The following is a 13,145-nucleotide window of genomic DNA, read 5'->3' as shown; positions in this document are numbered from 1 at the left end:
TGTCAACTAGCATAAGAAATGAAAGATAGATATTTATTAAGATGACAAAAGAAATTAAAGAAATGAAGATATAAAACATAGTATAACGGAAAAAAAAGAGAAATTGAAAAAATAAATGAATACAAAAAATGTGTGGAAAACAGTATACTGAGTTTTTCACATTTTTTTTACTTATTTGTTTATCATATTTCTCTTTTTTATTACATTATGTGTTTTATCTTGTATATAGTAAAACAAAAAGAGAAATCAAATAAATAGATAAATCTAAAAAATGTGGGAAAAACTTACAATACTGAGTTTTTCACATGTTTTCTTATTTTTTTCTTATTTTCTCATTTCCTTTTTTTTTCAATTTTTTTTTCTTATTTTTTGTCATATTTCTCTTTTTTATTATATTATGTGTGCGCACGCAATTTATTCATCAAATTCACAAAATAATAATCGCATCAAAGCGTAACAAAACGTATCAAAGCGTGATTTAAAGCGTATCAAAGCGGGATCAAAGCGGCATCAAATCGTGAGGAACGGTAACGAAGCGGGAAATAATTCGTATCAGAGCGTATCAGAGCGTATCAAAGCATAACATTACTTCGGAGATCGGGATATTCGTGGAAAAATTGACAAAAATGACGGCGCCGTTGGTGTGAACCAGGCCTTAGTGACATGCCTAGTCTTGTTTTTGTAAATAGTTGTGTGTGTGTGTGTGTGTGTGTATGTGTGTGTGTGTGTGTGTGTTTTCTTTTAAACTGGTGTAAAACACTTTGTGTTGCAACTTCCCTGTGTATGAAAAGTTTTTGATTGAATTTATTATATTTTATTTAATTACATATATTGATTTTATGATCAAGGGTGATGGGTCAAAATGCAGAGAATAATTTCGCTACACCTAGTGTGTGTGTGACAATCATTGGTACTTTAACTTTTAACATACACATATACATACATACATACATATACAGTCGTGGTCAAAAGTTGACGTGCACTTGTAAAGAACGTAATGTCATGGCTGTCTTGAGTTTCCAATAATTTCTACAAGTCTTATTTTTTTGTGATAGAGTGATTGGAGCACATACTTGTTGGTCACAAAAAAACATTCATGAAGTTTGATTCTTTTTTGAATTTATTATGGGTCTACTGAAAATGTGACCAAATCTGCTGGTTACATGTCCCTTGACATCACATGGACAAAGATAAGACCTTCTGGAGGAAAGTTCTGTGGTCAGATGAAACAAAAATTGAGCTGTTTGGCCACAATACCCAGCAATATGTTTGGAGGAGAATAGTTGAGGCCTTTAATCCCAGGAACACAACACATACCGTCAAGCATGGTGGTGGTAGTATAATGCTTTGGACCTGTTTTGCTGCCAAAGGAACTGGTGCGTTACAGAGAGTAAATGGGACAATGAAAAAGGAGGATTACCTCCAAATTCTTCAGGACAACCTAAAATCATCAGCCCGAAGGGTTGGGTCTTGGGCGCAGTTGGGTGTTCCAACAGGACAATGACCCCAACACACACGTCAAAAGTGGTAAAGGAATGGCTAAATCAGGCTAGAATTAGAAAGACCTGACTTAAACGTGTGGACAATGCTGAAGAAACAAGTCCATGTCAGAAAACCAACACATTTAGTTGAACTGCACCAATTTTGTCAAGAGGAGTGGTCAAAAATTCAACCAGAAGCTTGTGGATGGCTACCAAAAGCGCCTTATTGCAGTGAAACTTGCCAAGGGACATGTAAGCAAATATTAACATTGCTGTATGTATACTTTTGACCCAGCAGATTTGCTCACATTTTCAGTAGACCCATAATAAATTCATAAAAGAACCAAACTTCATGAATGTTTTTTGTGACCAACAAGTATGTGCTCCAATCACTCTATCCCCAAAAAAAAAAGAGTTGTAGAAATGATTGGAAACTCAAGACAGCCACGACTAATATATATATATATATATATATATATATATATATATATATATATATATATATATATATATATATATATATATTTTTTTAATTTATTTTTATTTTGAATTTTTATTTATTTATTTTATTTTTTTTCTTTGCAATATAAATATTAATAGCTTAATGTGCAATAAGCCAAACATATTACTATTCTTCACATGGATATATAGTCTGAAAATTGCACCTGTCATTCCTATATTTTATCTTTATCCAATCCAATCCAGTCCACTTTATTTTTATAGCACATTTAAACAACAAAAATGTTTCCAAACTGCTGCACAATAATGTTAAAAAATAATATTAAAAACAATAATCAAATATTATCCTTAGCTCCACCAATGACTGAATAAAAACAAAAAAATAAATAAATATAAAACCAATATAAAAACAATATAAAAATAAATATGATTAAAAACGATTTTAAAGGGAAAAAAACAATTAAAACAGTAAATAGAAATCAAAATTTAAAAAGAACACAGAGGACAACAAAGGACAGACTTTATCTAATAATAATAATTGTCTGTTTTTATCTAATAATTGTTTTCATTTTATTCTTTTTTCTATTGCAAGGAGCTGCTTTTAATCTCATTGTACATGCGGGTAGTGACAATAATGGCATTGTATAATATTCTATTTTATGATTCATTTTGTTATGTTTATTATCAAGACTTAATGAAACTAGATTTAACAAGTGTGTTAAAATTGCTAAATAATAATTAAAATAAAAATCAAGTAAGGCTACTAAGTTTTTGTAACTCATGGTGTTTTTTTGTCTGCTATGAGGCAGTACAAAAAATATTGATGTCATCACCATTATTATTTTTGCCTTTAGCACAGGGGTCAGCTGATCAAAATTGCTGAAAGAACCATATTGGACCAAAAATACCCCCAACAAATCTGTCTGGAGCCGGAAAAAAATTAAAAGCCTTCTATAAGTGATATACTGGAGTCAACACATGATATAAGTATCTATATTAGCCTACTATCAAAATGACTATGTGTCGCAGGCTGACACAAGTCTTTGTTGGCAGAAATTTTGGAAATATAATATTTATTCTACACATTTTTACAACATTGGAAAACGTTAGTAAAACGAAGGCTTCTCAGAAGGTGAGATAACTCCTGGAAATGACTAGCTTAGAAATGCCAAATGTATAGATGTGTGTGTCCAAGTTAAAGGAAATGGCAGGCTGTCTTTATTACAATCTATGCAAGCTTGCTAACGTTTGCTGTGGTCTGGAACGGCACACATACCACTATCAGAAATGCAGGCAATATTACATATATACTGTATGTGTCATGAGAAATGCAAATATAAATTAAATACACAGAGGACACAGGAAATTAAATGAGCTCAAATATACCTACAAGTGAGGCATAATGATGCAATGCGTACATAAAGCTAGCCTAAATAGCATGTTAGCATCGATTAGGTCGCAGTCATGCTCTGACCAACTATGCTTGATAAGCACTCCACACAAGTCAATAACACCAACAACTTTGTGCATTCATGCACAGCATAAAACGTTTGGTGGACAAAATGAGACAAAGAAGGAGCGGCACAAAACACGTCTTACTGTGGCGGCGGCGGAGAAAGTTGTACATGTAAACAAACTACGGTGAGTTCAAGGACCGCCAAAGTGAGTAGGACAAAACGGCGCTCGCCAAATGCTCTCATCAGAGAATCATGTTTAATACAAAAAGTGGGATTTCTAACATTTAGGAAGTTTTGTGTCATGTTGTCCTCCTACAGAAACCATAATAAAACACCAACAACTTTGTGCATTCACACACACAGCATAAAACGTTTGGTGGACAAAATGAGACAAAGAAGGAGCGGCACAAAACACGTCTTACTGTGGCGGCGGCGGAGAAAGTTGTACATGTAAACAAACTACGGTGAGTTCAAGGACCGCCAAAGTGAGTAGGACAAAACGGCGCTCGCCAAATGCTCTCATCAGAGAATCATGTTCAATATAAACAGTGGGATTTCTAACATTTAGGAAGGTTTGTGTCATGTTGTCCTCCTACAGAAACCATAATAAAACACCAACAACTTTGTGCATTCACACACAGCATAAAAAGTTTGGTGGACAAAATGAGACAAAGAAGGAGTGGCGTAAAACACGTCTTTCTGTGGCGGCGGCGGAGAAAGTTGTACATGTAAACAAAGTACGGTGAGTTCAAGGACCGCCAAAATGAGTAGGACAAAACGGCGCTCGCCAAATGCTCTCATCAGAGAATCATGTTTAAATATAAACAGTGGGATTTCTAACATTTAGGGAAGGTTTGTGTCATGTTGTCCTCCTAGAGAAACCATAATAAAACACCAACAACTTTGTGCATTCACACACAGCATAAAAAGTTTGGTGGACAAAATGAGACAAAGAAGGAGTGGCGTAAAACACGTCTTTCTGTGGCGGCGTTGGAGAAAGTTGTACATGTAAACAAACTACGGTTAATTCAAGGACCGCTAAAGTGAGTAGGACAAAACGGCGCTCGCCAAATGCTCTCATCAGAGAATCATGTTTAAATATAAACAGTGGGATTTCTAACATTTAGGGAAGGTTTGTGTCATGTTGTCCTCCTACAGAAACCATAATAAAACACCAACAACTTTGTGCATTCACACACACAGCATAAAACGTTTGATGGACAAAATGAGACAAAGAAGGAGCGGCATAAAACACGTCTTTCTGTGGCGGCGGCGGAGAAAGTTGTACATGTAAACAAACTACGGTGAGTTCAAGGACCGCCAAAATGAGTAGGACAAAACGGCGTTCGCCAAATGCTCTCATCAGAGAATCATGTTTAATATAAACAGTGGGATTTATAACATTTAAGAAGGTTTGTGTCACGTTGTCCTCCTACAGAAACCATAATAAAACACCAACAACTTTGTGCATTCACACACAGCATAAAACGTTTGGTGGACAAAATGAGACAAAGAAGGAGCGGCACAAAACACGTCTTACTGTGGCAGCGTCGGAGAAAGTTGTACATGTAAACAAACTGCGGTGAGTTCAAGGACCGCCAAAATGAGTAGGACAAAACGGCGCTCACCAAATGCTCTCATCAGAGAATCATGTTTAAATATAAACAGTGGGATTTCTAACATTTAGGGAAGGTTTGTGTCATGTTGTCCTCCTACATAAACCATAATAAAACACCAACAACTTTGTGCATTCACACACAGCATAAAAAGTTTGGTGGACAAAATGAGACAAAGAAGGAGTGGCGTAAAACACGTCTTTCTGTGGCGGCGGCGGAGAAAGTTGTACATGTAAACAAAGTACGGTGAGTTCAAGGACCGCCAAAATGAGTAGGACAAAACGGCGTTCGCCAAATGCTCTCATCAGAGAATCATGTTTAAATATAAACAGTGGGATTTCTAACATTTAGGGAAGGTTTGTGTCATGTTGTCCTCCTACAGAAACCATAATAAAACACCAACAACTTTGTGCATTCACACACAGCATAAAAAGTTTGGTGGACAAAATGAGACAAAGAAGGAGTGGCATAAAACACGTCTTTCTGTGGCAGCGTCGGAGAAAGTTGTACATATAAACAAAGTACGGTGAGTTCAAGGACCGCCAAAATGAGTAGGACAAAACGGCGCTCGCCAAATGCTCTCATCAGAGAATCATGTTTAAATATAAACAGTGGGATTTCTAACATTTAGGGAAGGTTTGTGTCATGTTGTCCTCCTACAGAAACCATAATAAAACACCAACAACTTTGTGCATTCACACACACAGCATAAAACGTTTGATGGACAAAATGAGACAAAGAAGGAGCGGCATAAAACACGTCTTTCTGTGGCGGCGGCAGAGAAAGTTGTACATGTAAACAAATTACGGTGAGTTCAAGGACCGCCAAAATGAGTAGGACAAAACGGCGCTCGCCAAATGCTCTCATCAGAGAATCATGTTTAATATAAACAGTGGGATTTATAACATTTAAGAAGGTTTGTGTCATGTTGTCCTCCTAGAGAAACCATAATAAAACACCAACAACTTTGTGCATTCACACACACAGCATAAAACGTTTGGTGGACAAAATGAGACAAAGAAGGAGCGGCACAAAACACGTCTTACTGTGGCGGCGTCGGAGAAAGTTGTTCATGTAAACAGTGGGATTTCTAACATTTACAGAAACCATAATAAACCATAATAAAACACCAACAACTTTGTGCATTCACACACAGCATAAAACGTTTGGTGGACAAAATGAGACAAAGAAACACGTCTTTCTGTGGCGGCGTCGGAGAAAGTTGTACATGTATACAAACTACGGTGAGTTCAAGGACCGCCAAAATGAGTAGTTTAATATAAACAGTGGGATTTATAACATTTAGGAAGGTTTGTGTCATGTTGTCCTCCTACAGAAACCATATTGAAACAAAAACATTTTTACCCCATCTTTTTCTATTTTCATGCATTTTTGAAAAAGCTCCAGGGAGCCACTAGGGCGGCGCTAAAGAGCCATATGCAGACCCCCACTTTAGCATGTCAACTCACTTCAACATTTACTGACGAACCAAAATTCAAAAGTTTTTACCCAAGCTGGACAGTTTTTACGACCGTCACCACTTTTTTTCAGTTCATTAGGCAAAGTTCCAAACTCTTGCCGTTATTGCAACTCGTGTGTTAAAACATTGTACACCTTTTTTTGTATGCACGCGGAAAAAAAAGCGCAGATGCGGTTCCAGCACGTTTGGCAGCGCCACCCCCTGTGTAGCATTGCCAGGCTGGTTATAAAGAAGACACGTGCACATAAAAGCAATGCCAAGCATCAAAAACCGTCTTACCTCGTCTACGACTGTGGAGACAGGCGGATCAGGACGCAGGAAAAAAAACCCGCCAACTTGACTTAAACTGAATAAATCTAATGGCAAGCGGGCAATGCGCCATATAACAAGTCTAGGTGCTAAGATGGCATGAATAGAGAGACATGACAGAAGCAGATCATGAATAATCATCAGAGACAAGTTCCAGGTGTGAGACAGGGTCAGATTGGCTGGGAGAGGAAGGCAGGGCTAACGAGGTCAGGTGAAACTGATTTTGATTTATTTCAGCTTGAAAAAAGAATATTTTGCAATTAAGCTAAAAAAATATACAACATAAAGTAGCAATAAACACATCAACATTGAACTAAATGATGCTCCAATGCTGACGTTGAACTGAATTCCTGGAAAAAAAAATTTTAATTGTCGAAGTAGAGCACACAATTCCCAAACAGGCTGAATATTTGGAAGTTGGAACGGTTTGAATCAGATGATAAATGTGGGAGTTGTGGAAAAAATTGGGAATGTCTGGAATTTTTGGGAAAATGGTAAAAAAAAACTTGAATGGTCTGAATGAGTTGAAATGGTTGGTGTTGGAATTTTTCAAATCGGTCGAGAAATGTTGAAGTAGTAACATTTTGAATTGAGAAATGGGATTACGGAATCCCTTAAATTTCGGGAAAACCGGGAATGTTTCTAGTTCAAAAAACCACTTCGTTGTTTGTCCTGATTGAGAGGAATGTTTTGACGGTAGAACGGTTGAAATGCGTTGAAAAATGTGGAAGGAGTAGTTGCCAGAAAAAAGTGTGGAAATAGGGCTTTGGAAAAGCAGGAATTCTGGAAATTCCTGGAATTTTTTTGAACTTGGAAAAATTATAGTTTGAATGTCTAGAACGGTGGAATGTGTTGAAGGTTGGAATGGTTTGAATAGGTTGAACATTTTGGAAATGGTGTAAGTTTGAAAAATGGCCAATTCATTTTGATGGGAAAAATGTCCCGGAAAACCTGGAATTCTGGGAAATCTGGCAATTTTTGGAATTTGTCAAGGGAAAGGAGGAAAGAGCTAACAAGGTCAAGTGAAACTGATAACCAAAGACAAAACAGATCTCACATAGCTATAATCAATCATATTTTGATTTATTTCAGCTTGAAAAAAATTATATTTTGCAATTAAGTCACCTTATTTAAACTAAAATGAACTGGAAATCTCATGTAAAAAATACACAACATAAAGTAGTAAGAAACACATAAATATTGAACTAGATGAGGCAATTCCTGAAGGAATTGCGTGTGAATGCTCCAATGCTGAAGTTGAACTGAAATCCTGGAATTTTTTTTAGAATTGTTGAAGTAGAGCACACAATTACCAAACAGGCTGAATATTTGGAAGTTGGAACGGTTTGAATCAGATGAAAAATGTGGGAGTTGTGGAAAAAATTGGGAATGTCTGGAATTTTTATGAATATGGTAAAAATTTTGAACGGTCTGAATGAGTTGAAATGGTTGGTGTTAGAATTTTTCAAATCGGTCGAGAAATGTTGAAGTAGTAACATTTTGAATTGAGAAATGGGATTACGGAATCCCTTAAATTTCGGGAAAACCGGGAATGTTTCTAGTTTAAAAAACCACTTCGTTGTTTGTCCTGATTGAGAGGAATGTTTTGACGGTAGAACGGTTGAAATGCGTTGAAAAATGTGGAAGGAGTAGTCGCCAGAAAAAAGGGTGGAAATAGGGCTTTGGAAAAGCAGGAATTCTGGAAATTCCTGGAATTTTTTTGAACTTGGAAAAATGATAGTTTGAATTTTCAGAACGGTGGAATGTGTTGAAGGTTGGAATGGTTTGAATAAGTTGAAATATTTGGAAAAGGTGGAAGTTTGAAAAATGTCCAATTCATTTTGAATAGGAAAAATGTCCCGGAAAACCTAGAATTCTGGGAAATCTGGCAATTTTTGGAATTTGTCAAGGGAAAGGAGGGCAGGGCTAACGAGGTCAAGTGAAACTGATAACCAAAGACAAAACAGATCTCCCGTAGCTATAATCAATCATATTTTGATTTATTTCAGCTTGAAAAAAATTATATTTTGCAATTAAGTCACCTTATTTAAACTAAAATGAACTTGTAATCTCATGTAAAAAATACACAACATAAAGTAGTAAAAAACACATCAATATTGAACTAGATGAGGCAATTCCTGAAGGAATTGCGTGTGAATGCTCCAATGCTGAAGTTGAACTGAAATCCTGGAATTTTTTTTAGAATTGTTGAAGTAGAGCACACAATTCCCAAACAGGCTGAATATTTGGAAGTTGGAACGGTTTGAATCAGATAAAAAATGTGGGGGTTGTGGAAAAAATTGGGAATGTCTGGAATTTTTTTGAAAATGGTAACAATTTTGAACGGTCTGAATGAGTTGAAATGGTTGGTGTTGGAATTTTTCAAATCGGTCGAGAAATGTTGAAGTAGTAACATTTTGAATTGAGAAATGGGATTACGGAATCCCTTAAATTTCGGGAAAACCGGGAATGTTTCTAGTTAAAAAAACCACTTCGTTGTTTGTCCTGATTGAGAGGAATGTTTTGACGGTAGAACGGTTGAAATGCGTTGAAAAATGTGGAAGGAGTAGTCGCCAGAAAAAAGGGTGGAAATAGGGCATTGGAAAAGCAGGAATTCTGGAAATTCCTGGAATTTTTTTGAACTTGGAAAAATTATAGTTTGAATTTCCAGAATGGTGGAATGTGTTGAAGGTTGGAATGGTTTGAATAAGTTGAAATATTTGGAAAAGGTGGAAGTTTGAAAAATGGCCAATTCATTTTGAATAGGAAAAATGTCCCGGAAAACCTAGAATTCTGGGAAATCTGTCAATTTTTGGAATTTGTCAAGGGAAAGGAGGGCAGGGCTAACGAGGTCAAGTGAAACTGATAACCAAAGACAAAACAGAACTCCCGTAGCTATAATCAATCATATTTTGATTTATTTCAGCTTGAAAAAAATTATATTTTGCAATTAAGTCACCTTATTTAAACTAAAGTGAACTGGAAATCTCATGTAAAAAATACACAACATAAAGTAGTAAGAAACACATCAATATTGAACTAGATGAGGCAATTCCTGAAGGAATTGCGTGTGAATGCTCCAATGCTGAAGTTGAACTGAAATCCTGGAATTTTTTTTAGAATTGTTGAAGTAGAGCACACAATTACCAAACAGGCTGAATATTTGGAAGTTGGAACGGTTTGAATCAGATACAAAATGTGGGAGTTGTGGAAAAAATTGGGAATGTCGGGAATTTTTTTGAAAATGGTAAAAAACTTGAACGGTCTGAATGAGTTGAAATGGTTGGTGTTGGAATTTTTCAAATCGGTCGAGAAATGTTGAAGTAGTAACATTTTGAATTGAGAAACGGTATTATGGAATCCCTGGAATTTCAGGAAAACCAGGAATTTTTCCAGTTCAAAAAACAACTTTGTTGTTTGTCCTGATTGAGAGGAATGTTTTGACCCAACAAAGCATGATGCAATGCGTACATAAAGCTAGGCTAAATAGCATGTTAGCATCGATTAGCTCGCGGTCATGCACTGACCAACTATGCTTGATAAGCACTCCACACAAGTCAATAACACCAACAACTTTGTGCATTCACACACAGCATAAAACGTTTGGTGGACAAAATGAGACAAAGAAGGAGCGGCACAAAACACGTCTTACTGTGGCGGTGTCGGAGAAAGTTGTACATGTAAACAAACTGTGGTGAGTTCAAGGACCGCCAAAATGAGTAGGACAAAACGGCGCTCGACAAATGCTCTCATCAGAGAATCATGTTTTATTATAAACAGTGGGATTTCTAACAATTAGGCAGGTTTGTGTCATGTTGTCCTCCTACAGAAAACATAATAAAACACCAACACCTTTGTGCTTTCACACACAGCATAAAACGTTTGGTGGACAAAATGAGACAAAGAAGGAACGGCGTAAAACACGTCTTTCTGTGGCGGCGTCGGAGAAAGTTGTACATGTAAACAAACTGCGGTGAGTTCAAGGACCGCCAAAATGAGTAGGACAAAACGGCGCTCGTCAAATGCTCTCATCACAGAATCATGTTTAAATATAAACAGTGGGATTTCTAACATTTAAGGAAGGTTTCAGGAAAACCAGGAATTTTTCCAGTTCAAAAAACAGTTTTGTTGTTTGTCCTGATTGAGGAATGTTTTGACCCAACAAAGCAACCAAGAGAGCCGACTCCACTCTCGGCCGCCCACCAACTTTAGGCCAGGGTCCAGTCCGCATGGATGAGCGAGGATGCGTCCAAGGAGACCAAGTACCCCCTCGCCCCAGCGTTTACCTGTTTCTAACCTTTTTTGTAAGGTGCGCCGGAAGTTGGCAGACCCGTCAGCGATCCTTTTCTGTCTCCCTGTAATGTTTGTCTGCTCTTGAATGGGATTGTGCTGAAAATCTTAATTTCCCCTTGGGGATTAATAAAGTACTTCTGATACTGATACTGATTCTGATTCTGAATTTAAGTCGAGGGCCACAAATTATGGGCTGTAAGCAATGTTCCCTCTAATTGTTCATGTGTCTGAGCAAACACAAAAACTCCCTGAGCATTCAGTGGAGCACATGTGAGCAACATCACACGTGGCAATACCAGCAGCACACCTGTCTCAAACCAATCTTTTATAATAACACTCAAATGAGAGGAGTCATTTTCATGAGATTATTTTCTAATATTAGTGATTTGGCCCACTTTTAATGAAAATAAAAGAAATCTTGTTTTTCATAAGCTATGGATTAGTATTGTACAATATGTCTGGGTGGTGGTCCTGCTTTGGAAATCATGTGTACCCCTTTCGGAGATCACATTTAGTTCCCCTTAAACATCCTCATGTTGCACAATGAAATGTAAGCATAGGATGAAGTGTGCATTCCTGTAACTTTCTCTAGTAACAGCATTCCATGATTAATATAAATAAATGAACATTAATAATAAATGACAGTAGAATAAGCACACGTATGACTGAGGAGTCATAGTGTAACTTTGTGTGGTGTTTGAGTTGTCCGACTTTTTGTGTGGCCATAAACGCACCAGTGGGTTAGTGGTATGCGTGTTGGTGACAAATGACGAGTTGGTTTTGGCCTGGTTTGTACGGCAGAAAATGACTAGTTTTTCGAGATATACGTTTTTTACTCATGTTTTTGGTGTGGTTATGGCCGAATACAAACAGTTTTGCTCAATAAAGTGATCGATATAATTCCTGTCCTCGAAGCATCTCGATAGACGTTACAATAATTGAACGGTGTTGACGAACACCGTTAGGGCCACTTGTTGTCACTGTCACTCAGAGTTGCATTGCAAAATTACACAGAATAAATGTGTTTATTTTGTTTAGAATTCAGATGGGTTTGATTTGGTGCGCGGCATATATTTGCTGTGCGCAGAGGACGCTTGAGCAGTGCGCAATTGAACGTTGGCTGTGAGTTTTGGACCCCTGGTCTAGTGTGAGTACTGTACGTCCTAAAATATGGCTTCCTCTGCTCGTCCTCTCAGGTACGAGCCAGCGCCATCGCCCAGGATGCGGACCAGAACTACGACTACGCCTCCAACAGCGTCATCCTCCACCTGGACGCAGGGGACGAGGTCTACATCAAGCTGGACGGCGGCAAAGCGCACGGCGGCAACAACAACAAGTACAGCACCTTCTCGGGCTTCATCCTCTACGCGGACTGAGGACGATCGGTCACACTGACTGAAAAGGAAAGAGAGTTGTGGGGTGGAGAGGATGTGTGTTCAAATGCCTTCTAAGTTCCCACTCTTTCTTCTTATTCTTCTTCTCTCCATCATCATCATGGATGACCTTGGCAACCATGAGACCTCCGGGCGCTGCGGTTGAGGCCTGGACACACTGGCAGAGGGATGCCACAAGGATTTTTGTGAAATAGGCGCCAATGTGTCGGAAGCTCCTCGCTATCATCTCTCTTTCCATCGCCCCGCACACCGTGGACTCTCACACCTCTTCTCTCCACAGCGTGGTCCCCATTTTGACTGAAATGCGTAGTGTCGTTCGTGCGATTTTACCTTAGATTGTGTTTTTATTTGGCAGCGATGCATACTATTCTGCACAGACCGATTGAAAAAAAACTTAATGATATCCCCGTCCTGTTGTGAAGATACCCTCCGAGATGTTGTTTGTGACGCCGAAGAGCTGAACGGACGACAGCGTTCAGCGGCGTACCTCCTCATGTATGCTCAACTATAGGCAATACCCTTCCACCAGGTGCCTGTCCTGCTGCTCTTGGGGTTCAAAGTGTCTCCTAGATGTCCTTGTTCTATGTAGATCATCAACACGAGCAAAGCAAAAGGTAGCTAAAGAGCATTTATTGACTGGAAGGAAGCGGCGGTGG

At 38.0% G+C, this 13,145-nt stretch overlaps 1 protein-coding gene across 1 annotated transcript in view; it reads left to right on the top strand.

Moving 5' to 3' along the window:
- Positions 1-12,677, top strand: part of LOC133651843 (C1q-related factor) — a 101,285-nt gene extending 88,608 nt beyond the window's left edge. The window contains exon 2 of the mRNA XM_062050017.1: positions 12,292-12,677. Coding sequence (XP_061906001.1) covers positions 12,292-12,471 — 180 coding nt within the window. The 3' untranslated portion in view covers positions 12,472-12,677. The remainder of the gene's footprint in view (positions 1-12,291) is intronic.
- The last annotated feature ends 468 nt before the right edge of the window (positions 12,678-13,145 follow it).

Source organism: Entelurus aequoreus, linkage group LG06 (assembly GCF_033978785.1).
Source record: "Entelurus aequoreus isolate RoL-2023_Sb linkage group LG06, RoL_Eaeq_v1.1, whole genome shotgun sequence".
Classification (NCBI taxonomy): domain Eukaryota; kingdom Metazoa; phylum Chordata; class Actinopteri; order Syngnathiformes; family Syngnathidae; genus Entelurus; species Entelurus aequoreus.
The sequence above is the reverse complement of the archived record's forward strand: the minus strand, read 5'-3'. Positions and strand labels throughout refer to the sequence as shown.